The sequence below is a fragment of the Miniopterus natalensis genome, chromosome 8 (genome assembly GCF_054644295.1).
Source record: "Miniopterus natalensis isolate mMinNat1 chromosome 8, mMinNat1.hap1, whole genome shotgun sequence".
Taxonomy (NCBI): Eukaryota; Metazoa; Chordata; class Mammalia; order Chiroptera; family Miniopteridae; genus Miniopterus; species Miniopterus natalensis.
Window position 1 is genome coordinate 41,215,155 of NC_142088.1, and position 18,814 is coordinate 41,233,968.

The 18,814-nt window shown below is 46.9% G+C and overlaps 2 protein-coding genes across 2 annotated transcripts in view; both read right to left on the bottom strand.

Annotated features, from left to right (window-relative positions):
• Window positions 1-245: 245 nt before the first annotated feature.
• Window positions 246-2,827, bottom strand: DLX1 (distal-less homeobox 1). Its single transcript, XM_016195754.2, has 3 exons — window positions 2,515-2,827; window positions 1,614-1,813; window positions 246-528 (listed from the first exon to the last, which is right to left on the bottom strand). Exons 1-3 carry the CDS (start codon window positions 2,825-2,827, stop codon window positions 274-276), a joined length of 768 nt encoding a protein of 255 aa, XP_016051240.1. The 3' UTR covers window positions 246-273.
• Window positions 2,828-7,972: 5,145 nt separating this feature from the next.
• The window catches only part of METAP1D (methionyl aminopeptidase type 1D, mitochondrial), a 48,408-nt gene continuing 37,566 nt past the window's right edge, over window positions 7,973-18,814 (bottom strand). The window contains exons 6-10 of the mRNA XM_016204754.2: window positions 17,311-17,474; window positions 10,603-10,700; window positions 9,293-9,340; window positions 8,314-8,392; window positions 7,973-8,184 (exon numbers count right to left, since the gene is read on the bottom strand). Coding sequence (XP_016060240.2) covers window positions 8,106-8,184; window positions 8,314-8,392; window positions 9,293-9,340; window positions 10,603-10,700; window positions 17,311-17,474 — 468 coding nt within the window. The 3' untranslated portion in view covers window positions 7,973-8,105. The remainder of the gene's footprint in view (window positions 8,185-8,313; window positions 8,393-9,292; window positions 9,341-10,602; window positions 10,701-17,310; window positions 17,475-18,814) is intronic.

Genomic DNA, 18,814 nt, shown 5'->3' on the forward strand with positions numbered 1-18,814 from the left:
GTCTCCCCGCGGCTCTGACTGCGCCCCGAGGCCTCTCTCTGCTGCGCGTGGCCCAGGCCGGGGTTCGCCGAGGGTGTGGGCGCCAGGGAAGCAGTCAGCCCGGACAGCGAGGGGCTCTGCTCAGGCGGCGGTCGCCCCCCTTCACTGTTCCTTCTTCTTTCCCTCTGGGCCCTTCTCCGGGTCCAGGGCACGCGAGTGGGGTGGACGGACCGGGAGGCGGGAGGGCCGGACCGGGGAAGCGGGAAGGAGGTGGGCGGGAACGGCTGGGCAGCCTCACATAAGTTGGGGTTGCTGCATAGCTTCTTGGTGCGCCGAGGGGTACCACGACGTGTAGCTGGGGATGTAGGAGCCCGCGCTGCCGCCCGAGCCCTTCCCCGATGAGGAGTTGGGGTTCCAGCCGGGCGGCACCGGCGGGGAGCCGGCAGACAGCGCCCTGCCGTTGGCCAGCGCGCTGCCCTCCAGGGCGGCCCCGCCCTGCTTCATCAGCTTCTTGAACTTGGAGCGCTTGTTCTGGAACCAGATCTTGACCTGCAAGAGCGGACAGCAACGTGACTGGGCTAGGTCCATTGTGCCTATGGGGTCGCGGGCAGTGGGACGGCGAGAGAGGATGCCCTTTACTGGCCTGGGCGAAGGGACGGCTCCCAGCCGGGGGAGCCGGGCACTACGGCCGCCGCCGCCTAGGAGGGCCGGCGGGGGCAGCTCTGAGAGCCAGGGGGCGTGGCGGGCACGGGTGCGCGGATCTAGGCCGTCTCCTGCCAGGGACTGAGCCCAGCCCTGGCTGGCAGTTGTCTGGGGAAGACGCAGCGCCTACACAACATAGGCCCTTAATTCCAATGTGAACATCAATAAAAGAATCGAGTAGAGGAAAGGAGTGGAGGAAATTTATTTGCAATTCTACCCGCCTTCTCTTTGCTAACCTTTCTGGCCTTGAGTGAGTTGGGGACTGACCAAGGAGGCCACAAGGTTTTGTTAAACTTTTCATTTGGACTCAAGTCAACTTTTCCTTAGGGTGTTTGTCTCCCCAGCTCTGCTCCAAATCCCGGCCTCAACGTTGGAAACCCGCGCCTTTCGTCGTCAAAATGCCCATGGGCTCCCCGAAGTCTGACAGAAATCCGGGAAGGAAGGGCCCTTTCTCCTCCAGGGTCTGGGACCTGGGAGGTGAGAGAGGGCAAAGGAAAGGCTCCCCCCTCCCCCCGCGGGGGGGAAAGAGGAGGAGGGGGGAGACGCAGGCTCGGGCCCAGGCCCGGAGGGATTAGCTACACACTTTAAAAGGCGAAGAAGGGATTAAGGCCCGCGTCTATTGTTCCAGAGGTTCGGGCACGTGTGCCTTCAGAATCCCCACAGAAAACGTCTGGGGAAATCCTCCCTGCGCCCTAATCAGATTGTCCAGGGTTAGAGGGCCGGAGTACGGAGTGCGGGGAGAGCCAGGACAGACAGAAAGAGGGAGGAAGGAGAGACGCTGGGAGAGCCTGCGGTGGCGGGGACACGCGCGCGCGCGCGCACACACACGCACACACTCGCACCGACCCCGAGGGCCAAAGAGCAAAAATTAAAGCTCCAGGCGCAGGCGGGTCGCAGGAAGCCTGCTCGGCGGTGGGGCAGCAGCGAGGTACCTGCGTTTGCGTGAGTCCCAAGGAGGCCGCGAGCTCCGCCCTCTCGGGCAGAGCTAGGTACTGAGTTTGCTGGAACCTCCGGTTCAAAGCCTGCAACTGCAAACTGGAGTAAATCGTCCTTGGCTTGCGGATCTTCTTCCCCTTGCCGTTGAAGCGCACTTCACCGCCTTCCACAACCGTGCTCTTCTCGGAGTCAGCCCCTGGAGGCACAGCAGAAGCGGGGGCCGTTGTTAATGCGAGGGACAGCCTTCAGTTTGGGGAGCTTGGGGGGGGGGGCGAGTGGCTAAGGAGTGCGGTGACGGAAGCAGGACCGGGAGAGGGAAAGCTCAAGAAGCTCCAGAAACCAGGAAAAGGTCGCGTAAAATCCGAGGGCCGGACCCGGGCCGCTGCAGGCAGACTGGGGCAGTTCCCAGGCGCGCGGCTCCTGCCTTTGCAGGGAAAGTTTGCTGTTTTTGCAGGCAGTAGTTGAGGTTTAATTACCCTTAATTGCATACATTGTTTATAGCGCTACGCAATAAATAATTACCGAGACTAATACGTGCACATGTGGGTTTCTGTTTTCCAGCGGGGCATTGTGTGCTCGGTGCACGGAGCCACCCAGAAGCCCAGCTAGTGCCAGGAGACGCTCTCGGATTTATTTATCCTTTGCTGGGTAGTTGTTAGCTGGGTGGATTTTTAAAAATTTTTTCTTTGCTATGACATGGATCCATAGATTGATACCCGAAACCTCCACTGCTCCGGCGCCCTCCCCACCCCCACCCACCTCTCTCTCTCTCTCTCTCTCTCTCTCTCTCTCTCTCTCCCTCCCTCCCTCCCTCCCTCCCCTCCTCTCCCCTCCCATCTCCCCTCCCTCTCTCCCTTCGTACCTCTCCGTCTCCCTCTCCCGGGCAGGCGCACGTACCTGGATCGTCCAGGCGGCTCTGGGCGAGGCTGGCGCTGCCTGGGTAGGACTGCACGGAACTGATGTAGGGGCTGGACGCGTGGCTGCTGACCGAGTTGACGTAGGGGTAGCCCAGCGGTCGGGAGAAAGACGAGGCCGAGCTGTAGGCGCCGTCGGGCTGCGAATGGCCCGCCGAGTGTAAACAGTGCATGGAGTAGTGCCCGTGGGACATGGGAGAAGGAGACATTTGCTGGTTGGGCGGCCCAAACTCCATGAACACCGCCTTGCCCGACACGGGGCTGTTGAGACTTTCTGGCATGGTGGTCATGGTCATCTCTTCTCGCGGGGTCTGAGTGTGGGTCTCTCTCTCTCCTCTGCTTTCCTTTTGGGGGTCTCTGTGTTTCTCAGGACAGGAAGGAACCCAATTTAAGCGGAACAGGGGTTTTCACTTTCCATTCATAAGAAAATGGAGTTTGTCTCTTTGAAAAGTCTAAGCATGATGCTGCTGAGCTCCCCAAACTCGCTTCAAAGCTTTGACTCAGCCAAGGTCATAAATATTCATGAGCTGGCGGAGCTGATTGGTCCGCTGTCTTGCATAATCACCGGGGATTGGTCCGAGGTGCTCCGGCTCCGCTGGACTAGCGCGCTCGAGGCGGCCGGGCCTCCGGAGAGACGCGTCCACACTTCCCAGCCAGGGCTGGCTCCTCTGCAACAGAGCGCGCGGTGTGGGGCGCGCGACGGGCTGCGGCGCCCTCTCCAGGACTACCGCGGCCCGCGGCTCCTCGGCCTCCCGCCTCCCGGTGCACCTCACTTCCCAGAAAACAGCCTGCGACTCGGCGGCCGCCCTCCCCTACCCCTACTCTCCCCATCCCCCTCCCACCCCCAACGTCGGGGCCCCGGGCACACCTCCTCCTAGCCGCGGCCACCAGGTCTGGGGCTGAGCTGGGGCAGCTCTGGAGCCTGGCAGCGGCCTCCCGAGCGTGAAGTCCCGCACTGGGGGGCGCTGAAGGCGGCCTACAGAGCACTATCCTCCTCAGCTTCTGGTGCCGAGCGCAGCTCGCTCCGGGAGGCCCCGCCCGAGCCTGGGTCCGCTCTGCCACATCCCTGGGGCGAGATTTGGGGCCCTCGGGGCGAACTCACTCACTCGGCCGCCGCGCCGCCACCGCCGCTCCCCGAGGCCGGCTCGCATTGCTCCAGGCCCAGCTGGCCGCTCTAGCTCAAGGCTGCACCGGTCTGATTACAGCAGTGCGCGCGGAGAGCCAGGAACCCGCGCTTCTCCTCCCAGGAAAGGCGGCCGCACCGCCCCCCACCCCCTCCCACCCCACTTCCCCTCCCAACCTCCCTTCCCCACCCCTCCCCTCCCCACTCCTTTTGAGCGGAGCGCCCAGGGCTCACTCGCCCCTAGGGCGCGGCGCCCAGTGGAGCCCCGGCACTGGCTGGCTCAGTTCTTGAGCCGCGCAAGTCAGGTGGTCATTTTCCGTTCTCCTGGGGTCTGGCGAGAGTACTGGGGGTTTAGGAATCCGGGGGACACTGAAGCCCGCGGCAAACCAGCGAATAGTAGACTCACATATCTGTGTGTGGACATGTCTCTCATTGTCGCCCAGGGGCCTCCTCATCTTCAGGGGTCAAAGCGGGCGCCACTGGAACTGGGGCCAGGGCTGGTGGAGGCAAAAGCTGCCAAAGCACCTTCTATTTTCTGGGGCGCTAGGTACAGAAAAGTGCACAAAAGCCCCCCTCCCCCCACACAGCCACCCCTCTCTAGGCGCAGTGCGAACCACGCTGCCTTCGAGGGGCTGTTGGGTCCCCATCTCTCCAGCCTCACGGTGAATCCCAAATTACTTTGTTAGGTAATTAGAAAGTGTTGATAATTATTTCTTTCATAATTTAGCAGTGTGGCGGGAACGGGGAAATGATCTTGTGAAAGTTCACACGTGCAGATGTATTAGTTACTGATTCATTTGATTAAATGCTAGTCTCAAGTGCTCGGATCCGCAGCTGAAGGCGCCCCATTAGCATAACACTGATGTTTAATTTTCATACGCATAATTAGCCATATATTTAACACTAATAGCAACATGCAGCCTTTCAGCGTTAAACAGCCCGGGATTTGATCTGGCCTGAGCTGAACCTTCGCCGATGCACCTTCCCCTGTCTGGAGTGCGCAATGATCACAGGACAAACCTCTGTAATCAAGTACGTTTTGGCAGAAGGAACACCAATAAAAATGAACATTCAAAACAAATTACATCGGTGCTGTCGTTTCAGATATTAGTGGAAGGGGCTTTTCTCTTTTTTGACTTCAGTAGCAGCAGCTGCTGCCCGCGGAATTCCTCTCCTTTGGTTTAAGGGCATGATGTTGGGGGTAGAAATATTTCAGGCAGTGTGGTTGGAGCAAAAAGAAAAACAAAAGCAGAAAAAAAAAACACCAAAAAAAACCCAACAACACCCAACACCCACCCCACAACCGATCCTCCAAACCAATAACGGCTTTGCCAACGTTTAAAAAGATTTTTTTTCTTAATCACCCAACCTCTCCGCGATACTTTGTAGCAACAACCAGCTCATGACTCTGCTGCCAGACAACTCCCGGAGCTGCTGGACTCCTCTCGATTTCCGTGCTGCACTTGTGGTTTCAGTGGCTCCTTCCTAGCGCCTGTTTTTGGGTGTAGGGCAGGGTGTGGAGCCCGGTGCGGTGCCCCCAGCACAGCAGCGCGTTTGCCGCCCGGACCCCTGGTCTCCCGCGCGCCTCGTGGGCCCTGACCACGTAAGTGATCGCGGTGGCTGGCGCGGGGTTGGGGTTGGGACCGAGGGAAGCGGGCTGGCCGCTCCAGGTGCTCAGGGCAACGCCTGAGGAAACCCGACAGCTGGGCCACCCAGGGCCAGTGTATTCCAGATAACGGCAGGGTGCGGGGAAAGGGAAAGAGGCTGCCACAGATCGCGACGGTCTCAGGGCTCTCTGTTCGTCCACATCTGGAGCGAGAGCCCAAGCCATTCGCAGCGCAGTGGACAGGGCTGGCTCCGGGGAACAAAAGATCCCCATGCGCCCCCTCCGGAAACGGTTTCAGAGACTTGCTTATTTTAGAAATAAATTATTGTGGGTGAGCGAGTGTCTACAATTGGGAATTATTTCATGTGCCCAGAGAAGCAGTGACAGGGAGGAGTAGCTGAGCCGGGCCCTGGGGCCCGGAGCCGAGGGTCTTGGTTAGCTTCTCAACCTGAGATCTTATCTCTACCCTGTGGGCCCTTCCACCCCACACCGCTAAGGCGACACCTGTTCTGAAACGCCGGTTTGCTTAGATCTCTGCCTGTCCCAACTCTGAGAGAAAATACAACTCTCCCATTTATCTCGAAAGTCCTGGGTTGCTAGTAGAACCTTTTGGAGACACCGCAGGACTGGCGCCTGGTGGTGTTAGCTGTAGCCACTCCTGAGCTGGAATTCGGGGGCCACCCTCCGTGAAGTGTGGAGCCAGCTGAGCTGGCGAGGGTGAGGGGTTGAGAGTGGACAAGGTATTTTAAAATCTGCTTCCTAACTTCAGCCTTCAAAGCATGTTAAACTGAGTTCATTCTAAATGAAGTTTGTTTCCTATGGGGCCGCAGAGTACTGCCTGGTGCTGGTATATACACACATACATATATGTACAATGTTTAACTTTAGGTTACTTACTTTAATAAATGGTATTATAAACCTGTCCCATAAATACATCCACCTTGGAATAAGTGCTGCACAAGCAGTGTGTTATCCCAGTGCCTGGGAAAATCCCGGGCCCGAATGAAATTATTCTTGGGGACCTGATCGATAGATAAGAAATGGGTGACGTTGCAGTCCCACTGCTCTGGGAGAGAAGTGAAGTCAGCCTGAGGCAAGCCTCTCCCAAGGACGTATGGGCCTTGCTCCCCTCTAGAGACTCCAGATTTTTCAGGGGCAGCAGTCTCAGTCTCTAGGCCTTTGCTTGGCTAACTCTCAGGATCCCAAAAGTTTTTCTATGACCATTTTTGTAAATCTTCAACCCCTTCTTTGTCTTTTCCACCTCTGAGATCCACTAGAATCAGAATCATTTCTGTCTTAAATTCTCCATTCCTGGACACCAAGAAAGAGAGCCAGAGGGGCTGGAGGATGCCCAGGAGAATCCTGAGTGCAGGGAAAAGATTGGACTGAACGCTTTCCCAGCATGCTCACTGGCCTCAGTCTCCTACCTCTGTCCCCACCACCCCACCACTGTGAGTGTCACAGAGAGGAGCTAGCTATTGGGACCCAATCACAGATGCCACCTGTCATGACAACTTCAGGAGCCCTGCATTTCCTTGGTGCTCTCCAGCCCAAGCTATATCTAGTCGATGGCAACTTTACAAAACCCGCTTCAGTAGAAACAAGAGTTAGCACAACCACTAACTGTGAGGACACCCTAACTGGGCTTGTTCCTAAAACCATGACCAGAGGGCCACTAGTTTCCATGGGGGGGGGCCCCTCTCCACCCCTGACCCAGGTGTAAACAGGTCCTGGGGAGCTAGCACAAGGAAAGGGAAGGTATTCGAGGCAGGAGTGGGTCTTGGGACAGGAATGTGGATCCCTGGGTTTCGGGCTCCTGAAGCAGGTGGAGCTGTGGACGGGCTGAACTGGAGTGAAACTCACCAGCTCCAATCCTGCTGACCATATCCTTGCCCTAAAAAATTCTCATATCTCTTCTTGCTGGAACCCTCTGGGTCTCCAGTGCCAGAGCGAGGTCTGATAAGGGCCATTATGGGGAGAGGTCAGTTTAGGGGCCACACCAGCCTGGGGTTCATGCTTCAATTCCTAGTGCAACAAATGGTCGTGTGTGTGGGGGGGAGGGGTGTCTTGCAAAAGTAACCTCTGGGATGGCACTGCGGGGCTGGATGGGGGCTGGGATGGAGAGCCACAGGGGACCAGAAAGTCATGTTTTTAGTTTGGTAAAGCCCTGCAGACGGGCTAGGCCCCAGGGTCCACAGGCAAAGAAGTGTTTGTGACCAGCCCCTCCATTCGGGCTGATCTTTTCATGCCAAAGCCGCTATGAAGGGGAAAGAACCGGAAGGGCTGGGGAGCAGCTGGCCTCAGCGAGTCCTCGGGCCAGACAACGTAGGATCCAGACCCGAGGGGCGGGGAAGACTTAAAAAAAAATTGCAGCTAACAGCTAGACTCCGGTTTTTCTCTATGCGCGGGTATGTGAAAAGTTCAGAAACTCAAAAATTAACCAACTACCCTCTTCTCCCGCTAGTAACTGTCAGAGACAAGGAGTTCAGACACAATGGGTTTAAGAGGTGAAAGCGTTTTACTTGGGCAAAGTCAAGGCGAGGGAAAGAGAAAACCATGCACCTCTAGGAATCCCTTGTCTTCCAAACATTCCCCCTCCAGAAACGTTTCCCGAGCCAGGAGCAGAGCCGGCGCCAGGGTCGTCTCTCCGCAGCCGCGCGGCGCGCGGGGCGCGCTGCCTCCCACCTGCCCCCCGCGCGCCGGGCTTCCCGGGCGCCGCCAGGTCCCAGGGCGCGACCAGCCTCCCGCTCGTTTCTTCTAAAAGTTCTCCAACAATTTAGGACAACTTGAGTTTCAGCAACTTCGGAGAAAAGGCGCCCAGCCTCTGCGACCTTGGGGCGGCTCCTCAGGCCTCGTGGGGCAGTTTGGTCAGGATCTGAGCGCCCCCCGACGTGATGACAACCGTGTGCTCGAACTGGGCGGACCTGAAACACGCGAGGCTGCGGTCAGGACGCGCCCAGCGCCAGCCGAGCGGAGAGCGCAGCTGGCCCGCGCCGCCGGACGACCCTGCCCTTCCCCAACTATTTAAAAGCAGCGGGGCAGAAAGCAAACACCTTTGATTGTCCAGGGAGACCACCGTCCACGCATCCTCCAGGACCTTAAATTCAGGGGATCCCTCGGTTATGATTGGCTCTGTAAGAGGGAAAATAGTTACAGCAGTGATCTAATCAGATTCTTGCCAAACACTGTTTCCACTGATGATCAAAAAAGAGAGCAAGGAGGTTCTCTCCCTCCCCCCCCTCCTGCCAAGTACTTCCCCCACCGGTTCATGTTGCCATATCGCAGGGCTGATAATTGATGTTGCTTACATAGTATACTACAAACTAAACAGTAGGAAGAGGAAACGTTACTGCATTCAAAATGTATGAAGTTGCCTAGTTCGTAATTTTTTAGAGGAAAAAGGGCATTTTAATCAAGCCTTAATTAGGACCCCGTGGATAATAACCACCCAAACACCAGTCCCTCTCATAAATACCAGTGAGTTTTAAAAAATATTTGAATTTTTAAAACATGCTCAAAATGTTCATTAATCAGCAAATAACAATTTTCTTATTTCACTCTAATTGCTTCTCCATTAAGTCCCACAGTCAGAAACATGATGCCTTCCTAGTCTTAGGTGACTGGAATTTGGTGGGGACACCAATCACATGATCAGCCAGGAATGGGCCGCCAGGGCGTACATGCCACTTGCTAACAGGGAGCAAGGGACATGATTGCCTCATTACTGGGTGTTAATGAGCGCACACACACACACACACACACACACACACACACCAAAAACCCAAACACCACATTATGTTGGTAACAGAATTAGAGGTTGTTGGAGGGCTGCTCTCCTAAATGTGTCGGTAAGTATCTGATTTAGGAAGATGAGCTCGAGGATATTATTTAATCAGATTTACTATGCATCTGAATTATTTCATTATGCTGATTGGCTTTATTAGTTCTTCATGGGACTGCCTGGCCTAGGCTGGGGATGCTGCTCCTACTGGGGGGGGGGGGGCCTCTCTGAAGAGGATCTCCCGCACTGACCTATGGTGAAGGCCATTCCCTCCTCCATGAGTAGATCGCTGTCATTTGCTGCAAAAAATAAAACATGGGGTAGGGGCAGTGGGAAAGGGAAATGGAGAGGATAGAAACAGAATTAGAGGGGTCGGGCTGCTCAAAAAACTTGGTAACTTAATTTTTTTCTTTTGGGATAGAAGAGAGGGTGGAGGTTTCTAGAATCCTGGGTGCTGGCTAACAACCAGGGGTTAAACACAGGGCTCCTGGCCTCAGCCTTTGCACTTTCTGCATTTGGGGTCAAGGCCTAGCAGGGGTGGCCTGGGTGTATCAGACACTTGTCAGGACTCCCCACTCCCTTCTGCCCTGGCCACTTGCTATGTGGTCTCCTGGCTTTGCTGGGTCCTGGGCCTTGGGATCCACCCGACCCCAAAGAGAAAGACATCTTGGGGAACAGATGCAAGGGAAGGCAGACACGTGGGGTGTGGGTTGCAGTAGGTGGCAAGGTCAGGGGTGACTTCAAATAACTCTAAGTGTTGGCTCTGAGTGAGGCACATGTCTAAGAGGCCCTTTCTGCACTCCCTCCTGGACCTCAGGTGGGGCTCTTTGGCCCAAAGGGAGTTCTGGCCTGTTGTGTTTCTAGGGGTCTTTGAGGAGATGGGTTCCAGGCAGTAGTTCCAGACTGTTCCACCCCAAGCACCCAAGAGGGGTGCACACCTGCCTAGGGTCCTTTGGTCTCTGGGGCGCTTTAAAGAACTGCCTCCTACCCTAACCCCAATCTCCCCCCCACCACCACCTTGTGGCCCACCCCTGCTTTCCCACTGTAGGGTGCAAACCCAGGCCATGAAAAGCAGGAGATTCTGGGGAAGGAACACAGGGTGGGTATAATCTAGAAATCACTAAAGAGTACATGCTGCTAAATACATCAGCTGTCATCGCTGTGTAGGATGTAATAAAGTTTAACCACAACAGTCAGCAGTTAGAGAGGGGGGTAGAAAAAGGAAAACAGAAAACAGTCATATGTGCATGCTGCTGGGACACTATGCAGTGGCGTTTTGTTTTCAGTAACTTTTCCTAGACAAGAATTCCTTGTGCCTTCCAGCCATCACTCTTCAAGAGAAGACAAAAAGCAAAATAAAGCTTATTTTGGGATTGAAACTACTGGGCTCTAATCCAGTAACATAGTAATGTGCTGGTTATGATTAAGTACCCTTTGAATTCTAATTCTGAATCCACACACACAAAAGGATAATCATGTGGATTCAAAGTTAGAGCTACCGGAGCAAAACTGTCTTATCCCGATTCCACTCAACAAACAGCTCCCAAATTAACGTTCTTACCGTGATGCCAAATCTCTGGATGTCCATGAAAGTAAGATCCTATCCCATGTCCCACAAAATGTGGACAGACTTGTAAACCATTCTGATGAGTTATGTGGCTTTAAAAGTGACCAAACAAAATATTTAATTAAATTAGATAATTTTTAATGCATACATAGATAAAACAAAGTCACTTTAAAATATTCTATGAAAAACAATCAAGTTATATTTAGAGCCAAATAATAACTATGTATTCATTATTCTGGAATAAATTAAGTTTTTTGCCATTGCTTATAAAGCTCCCTTTGGATAAATGAAGAAAAAGGGTATGTATCTAACACAGTAGTTTGCTTCATTGACCTTCATACAGCATTCAAACAAGACCACTTTTAGACAAGTGAGTGTGCATGCACACACACAGAGATCGATACAGCCAAGATACAGGTGCGTACAATGCAGGTCCTAACATGCCTGGTGTGTATGGGGCTTCACAAAAAGACTGGGCAAGTTACTACTGATTTGAGAACCAAACAGAGAAAGAAATTTATAATCTAGAAATGGGGCTTCTTACTTCTATAGTTCCCTTATGCTGGTCTATTTCAAAACATTACCCATTTTGCAAACACACTCACACAGAAGGTCAAATCTGCTTTGTCCATCTTCTTCAAATACTCTGAAACTTTGTGATTACTTAGGATTTCCTCTCAACACCCACACCATTAACAGGAATCAAAAAGGATGCTTTTTAATCACTGTGGTGCTTAAGAAAAACTAGTATTATGATTCCTAATTCTTAAGGCTTCGTTAGTTATTTCTACATGCATATCATTTGGGTTCCATCTCTTCCATGTAAGTAAAATATGGCACATATACTCCAACCCTAACATCTTCACCTATGAAGTTAAGAAGTTGTTTTTGAAATTAGGTGCATATGTTTTATTTCTGGGAGTGCCAGAAAGACAAGGACATATATACCATTAACAATTTATATTTTCATGTGGAGGAAGAGCACAGTGCCTGAACCCTAACCATAACCATGGATTGAGATTTACAGGACTGCTATTTAAATTGTTAACAAGACCAAAGTTCTGAGATCCCAAACTGCAGTTTCCAAAAGACCCTCCATTTAGTTTACCACGAACTCAAAGGCATGTAGCCAGAATCTTTATGAGCACGCATGTTGATATACTTTTCTCTCAACATTCTGAACCTTCATCTCCAGACCTGCAAAATATCGGATGTCACTAGACACAGCAGATGCGCAGACTCTCATTCAGATTTAATTTCCTGGTAACTGATAACACAGAAATAAGTGAGCGATGCATGTGCTGAGGACAGGAACGATACGTCAATGTTTTTTATCAAGTTGTACTTTATGGTTATTTTTGTGTGTCTTTGCACTTTGGACAGGAGGTTAAACAAGTTTCTCAAGGTTTTTCTATTTGTACCACACAATTTCTGAATAGAAACTGGGATGGAGAGTGGATAGGGGGTGGGAGAGATATTATTAAATAAGATGTAATGACTTAGATTTTTTTTTTTTTTTTTACAAAAATAGGCTCTACCTAAATCTGTAACTGATGTTACTTCAGTTTCAACAAATCTCAGTGATTCTAAGAGCATTCAATATAAACTGTTCTCCTATTTTCTTTTCTTAAAAAACACACACAACACTAGGTTTTTTCGTAAAAAAGGCTCTAACTGATTGGCAGGCATCACAGCTACATCTTAAATGTGTGCTACAATGGCAATCTTCATTTTAATTTCCAATGAGAGGACAGGAAGAAAGCCCACTCTGAAAAACACTTGGGGTCCTTCCCCCCGTCATGCCTCTCATTCCTCTTCATAAAAGGAGCTGTGCAATTACTAGGTGGTTAAAGGTAGCTGAGTGCATCCTCCGACAACAATTTACTGCCTGGATCCTGCTGGAACTTCTGGCAATAGCAGTATCATGGAATGTACATGTCATGGATGCAAAGGTCAGAGGGGTTCCCAGCCATGTGGAAAGAACAGGACCAATTTCCTTCGGTTCCTTGGTTGAGCACCCATCTCGATGTTTGATTCCCAGGGGCTAACTATACCCTTCTGTCTGCTTTCCAGAGTATTTTCCTTTCGGATTGGTAGTTAGCTTCTTAACACATACCTACAGGGACTAAATAGGATAAAAATCTCATCAATGCTCCAAATTGCTATTTAAAAGCCCCCCCCCCCCCCCCCATTATTTGGAATACATGGGAAGCACAAGATTATTTACCTAATTCTAGGGTTTAAATCTAACTTCATAGAGACAAGTCAAGTCACTTGTAGTAGTAAATTCCACTCCAGCGTGAGAGGACTGGTCACCCTAGTCGTGGGAGTGTAGAGCATGTGTGTGTCTCTTGACTGATGTGTTGGGGAACATGGAAACAGCTGGGTGGGCAGGGGTGTCCAGGAAATGCCACAGGTGCTCCCCAACACCAGCCATCATAGGGCCATGACCCATTTCTGAGCACAAGGGTCTTCTTGTTGGACATGTCACTTTCTTATTTTTTTCCAACTAAAAATCCTCTGAGACAGTAGGGCACTTCTGCTGAGCCTGAGCACACCTGTAATTTGAAGGCCTCCATATGGGATATTTGGGGAAAGGGAGGAGGGGAGAGAAGAAGACCTATAAAAGCAGTTTGTGAACTTACTTTTAAATTATACTGTATTATTACAGTTCATGTTTCAGTTATAGTTTGTAGTTGGAAGAAAAATCTCTCTTAAGGAATTTCATCTTGTGACCATTTTCTTCAGTTTAATTCCCTTTCATGAGGCAGTTTCCCTCAACTGAAGTATTGTCTGGATAAATTAAAATTCTTAATATATTTCAACTACATTTTTATGACTAGGAATACATTCCCTAAGAGGTCAGAGAAGTACAATATTTAAGTACATTCTCTTCTAACAAAATAAAAATGCACACGGAAATAGTTTTATTAACATTTTTACATGAATCCTATAAACAGCACTACTCTCTAAATGGTCACATCTCTAATTAAAGGATCTTAAATGGCACCTGACATTCTAAGTTATGAAATTTTAGCTTCATGTTTCCAGATTTTCATTTTAAGAAGTAGTCTTTTAATGAAGGAATACACAAGTCCAAGGATTCCCTCTAATGATGAGGAATGTTTAAGTATAATTAGTAATATTTTTGAAAGCCAGTAACTGTTTTCTAAAAGAGTGGTACATTTTTTTTTTTTGTTTCAAACTGGATCACAAATTACTGTATTTTTCTTACAATAGTCCTGAACTTTTATTTGAGGTTTTCTGTTTCTGAAAAGCAGACATGATGGATTGAAATAAAAGATAATTTATTGCAATGCTTACTTTCATGTGCAAAGAGAAGCAGTATAATTGTAATTTACAGTAGCTGTCAAGGAAAATCCATCACAGATGACATTAAAATGACTTATTTTGCCTGAGCCACTTATTGTTTAAATGTGCATAATCTAATAGAAAGAGATTATTTTTCAAAATCTGCTTTATATTCTTCTAAATTAATATCAAAACATATACTTATGAATTAAACATTAAAAACCATTTATTGATACTTTCATCATGACATTTACAAGCATAAGTTTAAATTATTTTTTATTGAACTGTCACATATTTGTGATGCATGAATTTACACATTCACAATATTCTCATATGTACAGATCGTACCATCTAGAGATAATTACAAAAATACAGATTTAGAAATATTTTGAAGCAAATGGAGCTACAGTGAGGATAACACACTGTAACCTAAAGATCACCAGCCCTCATGAGACAAAAGGACACATAGAGAAAGACTCTATTAATTAAACTATTTTGGCCAATACTTTTTCAGAGATATCATCCTATCCTTCAGGCTCCAGAGAATTTAAAAATTTCCTATAAAGGTCACTAGCTTTTTTGGTAATAGGATACTAATAAAAGATGTTTGAATGTTCTTCCCATGCTGTATCAGTAGAGGGAGGCCATGCAAAACATGGTGAATATCTTAAAATAAGCGAGACTGAGTTGAAAGATGTTTGTAAACCTTAGGTCTGTAATGATTCCAAGTACTTTTGGCATAAAGGTGGAGACTGCTTGTTTATTTACTCCCTTGAGAGTCTGCCCAAATAAGAAAAGGTGAAATAATAGATGTCCAGAAACATTGCCTTAACCCAGTAGAACAAACATTTGTTAGAATCCGGGCCAGTTTCCTGTCCAGTGGCAGACGTAAACCATCTAAATAATGAAATGCATTAGGGTAAAAGTAAAAAGTTCATTGTCTGTTATTTTTTACATAGTTTTGTAAGTGCTCTTGTTGGGACTGATCTGGTTTTCAAAGGAGGTGGTACATGCAAATTCGTACTCTGCAAAAACTGACCTTTGCATCTAAAGAGCTAAAATCCAATGTCACTTTCAATTCTACTCTTTTTTTTTTTTTATGTATCTAGAATTAATGTAGTGAATACGTAATGAAATGCATTATCCTACATGGAGATTTATCAGATTTTCCGACTGAATGCTAGGCTTTGCTAGCACTGGTTGGAATTCACCTGCATGTTGGTGTGGCGTGTGGCTCTTTTTTGTAAACAGTTAAGTCGTACACAAAAAAAGGGAACAAAGGTCAGCACCCAGCCGCCACTTGAATGTGAGATTTTTCTTTTTATTCCCCTTGATGTATACTAGGCTCTGTGTTATTAGTCTTAATGATGGAAAATTGTAGTGTTGATACAAATCTTTTTTTCAAAGTAGTAGGCGGGAGCTCCATTTGTTAGTAAGTTTTTTTGTGACTAAAAGCCACGGACAGTACATTTATGTAGCAGTAAAAGGCCTAGATGCTCTTTCCATAGCAGAGCTAATTATTCCTACTGTGACCTTACTGATCCAGCCTGTTCCTAGTACATCTCATCTGCACGCCTGTTCCTCTGTGTAGATGGTGTCAGAGAATATGAAAAACCCTATAATGAAACCATTTTCATGATGGAGAAAGGCTACTGGAGTTGCACTTGCTACAAAGAGGCTCAATTATATGAGTAATTGTGATAATTTTCTACATTCATAGCCTTCAATGGGGAAAAAAGAATGAGAGCCACAAAGGAAAATTACTTTAACAAGAAAGTACAGAGAGTAAAAATGGAAGAAGAGACAAAAAAGGGGAAAAAATAACCAGAAAAAAAGTTTAAAAAATAGATGTGGAGGGAGGAATAGCGAGGCAGGGAGAACAACAGAAATGCTCAGAAGCCCATGTGCAGCTGTGTCGCACAATTAAATTGAATTTTTTTCCTGCAGTTGATGAATGTGACTACTGCAAATGTGCCTCTGTAGTTAGCTATCATTTGTTGTTCCGTGACAGGAAAAGGATAATTACCTCTCAGAGAGAATCAAAGGCTGACATGCCCTTTAGACACAGCCATGAATGCAGACTCGAGAGAATGCTTGAATAAGAACCTAGTGTTCTCTGCCCCCTTCCACTGAAGAATAAATTTTGTTAAAATGCAAGAGCACCACCAGTAAATTTGTTGAACCCTAGGTGTTCAAAAATATGAGGTACATCTATCGACTCATCCCATTTGCAAAAATAAAACTGCATTTTGAATTCGTTTCTATTATATTCATGGACAGGAAGATAGTGAGATATGCATTAAATTTCTTTTCCCAGTAGGGGTCTGATTCAACATTTCCTATGAAAGAACAGAGAGACACTATCCCTTTTTCCCAGGCTAGTTAGCCTATAATTTAAAACTGTCAAAAACACAATTTTGTGCAAAGTCTTCAATAAAAGCTTCTCAGATATAACCCAAAGAGATTTTACTAAAGTTTGATCCAGACACTGTTACAATATTTTTAAAGCCATAAATACATTTAACTGATATTTTACTGCCTTTTTTTCTTAAAGCATTTGAAGGCTTATGAAGAAAAAAGGCAGCATCTTTTCAAGGTGACTAAGTTGTCCATTCTTCAGACAAATGGGAAGCACTCAGTGGTTCATATTAATAAGAACAGTACTTTAAAAGGTACTGATGTGGTCATCTTTAACAAAATGCATTACTTTTAAATAAAAAACCCCATATATTCTGCATGTCTACTTCAAAACAGTTATGGGGTAAAAAAAAAAATCTAAAAGTAAGTGACAGATTACAGAGCAAAATCCTGAATTCAGAAAATGCACATACACTCAAAAAGCAAGCACAAATGCAGTGTGGAAAGTAAACAATGGTTTACAAGGAAAAAGGAACCAGACCAAAAAGGACAGAAGATCACCCTTTCAGGCTGTTTGCTAATCCACTAATCTGTTGGGCTGACGCTTTTACCCCTGTATCACAGGAATGCGTTCACTTCATTCCTTTATAAAATTTAGCTTTCTCCCGTCCCATTATCCAAGTGCTAGGCTGCTTAGCCCTTTCTTGGGTGCTTTCTGCCATGTTTGGTGTGATTTTGAGCGAAGGAACACTACAGACCAACATGTCAAGATAAAACAAAAGCAGTCCAACAAATATTGCTTGCTGCTTCTATAAATTTCTTTGCCGACCCTGCTATAATTCACTTTTTAAAAAATCTTTTTTTTCTTCTTCTAACCCAGGGAACAGCATTGCAGCCTGGCAGTTCACATACTGATATCAGACTGAAATGATGGTTCTGAATCATAAAACATGTCATCAACTTTATACCAAGCCCCCAATAACCTTTGCACCATTTGCCAACCCTCCTTTTACTTGTCAGTGTAAGGCTTACCTGATTGTGTTTCCAATTACTGAGAAGGGAGCCCCTGCTCTGCAAGCTGCAATTGCTTCATCTCTACACCTCCTGGCAACTGCCACTAACTTTTTACCACATTCATCCACATCGCCCACCAAAAATGTTTCAGAGGTGTCTCCATGGTAGCCATTGTAATAGACCTAAACACAGGCAGAAATTTAAAAATATGACCTTGTTTAAAAATCTACTCTTCTAAAGTATACATTGGACTCATTTATGTATTTAGTGCATTCATATGTTTCACCCTTCCAGAATTACTCTTAAGTTTACCTACTAAAAAAGAAATAGATATGCTGAGCCTTACAGAAATTTAAAAGATGAAGCCCATGCAATAATAGTGCACAATTTTAAAATAAATGACTAGTGTGGCTATTTCAGCATTATAATTAGCAATGCTGTAGTAACATTTTAATTCCTCACTTTATTTTTGAGAAGACAAAACTACATATGCAAATTTTAGTGACCAAGGACACTGACCCGCCATTATTACAATAGGTTTAGAGAACCTGGAAATATTTAACACAGTGAAAAGTTACTTCGATGTCACAAACTCATTCTCCTATTTACCAGTTCTATACTTGGAAGTCACAGATAATGACAAGAGGAAATAAGATGGACATATCAATATTATTCCAGACAGCAGGAGAATTTAGCCTGAACTGAAGTGGCTCAATATAGAAATGAAAAATCTTGCCTGGAAGTGAAATCTTCATTGAATGCTCCAGACAGCAGAACATTAACAGAAAAGACTACATATCAATATTTAAAACTTAGAATATAAGAAAACGGTGTTAAGAATAAAATTATAAAAAATATAAGTTTATCAGTCTTCAGTGATTCAGCAGTCCCTGGAGGATCTTGAAAGATACCAGATTCATTATAAAAATCAATAATTACCAAACACTACAATAGGTATAAAAGGCTGAGAAGACTAGTTGAATATTGATCCATTGATGTAGCATGAAACTTGCCATTTTGCATAAATCTGCCCTGTGCAATTATTTTTCACATTTCTTTCTCATGAAGTAGAATGCAGAAACTATTATAAAAATACTTATCTGAGCTTTCTGTCTGTTTTAATAGTGAATTAATGTCTTAAATATTTCTACAATTCTGCATTTAATAAAAATACTCTCCCACACACTGTGAGGGAAGCAGGAAAAGTCTTTATTATGTTTTCATTTTAAAAGTCAGGAAACTGAGGTAGACAAGTAACTTGTCTAAGGTTAGTGGCAGAATATAGAGGTAGATCCAGATTAATATGATGGATTATTGGCTTCTGATCCAGTGTTTTTTCCTACTGTATCAAAGTACCTTAATTACCTTACAATAGAACAGTGTTTTACTCATTTATTAATTCCCTCTTGCAATCCAAGAAAGTACAATTTTTAATTTTATATACAAGTATATAACATTTACTAATAAAAGAGTAATTATTTAAAAATTTTGTAACTCTGAATGTTTGTATAACTGCTATTTA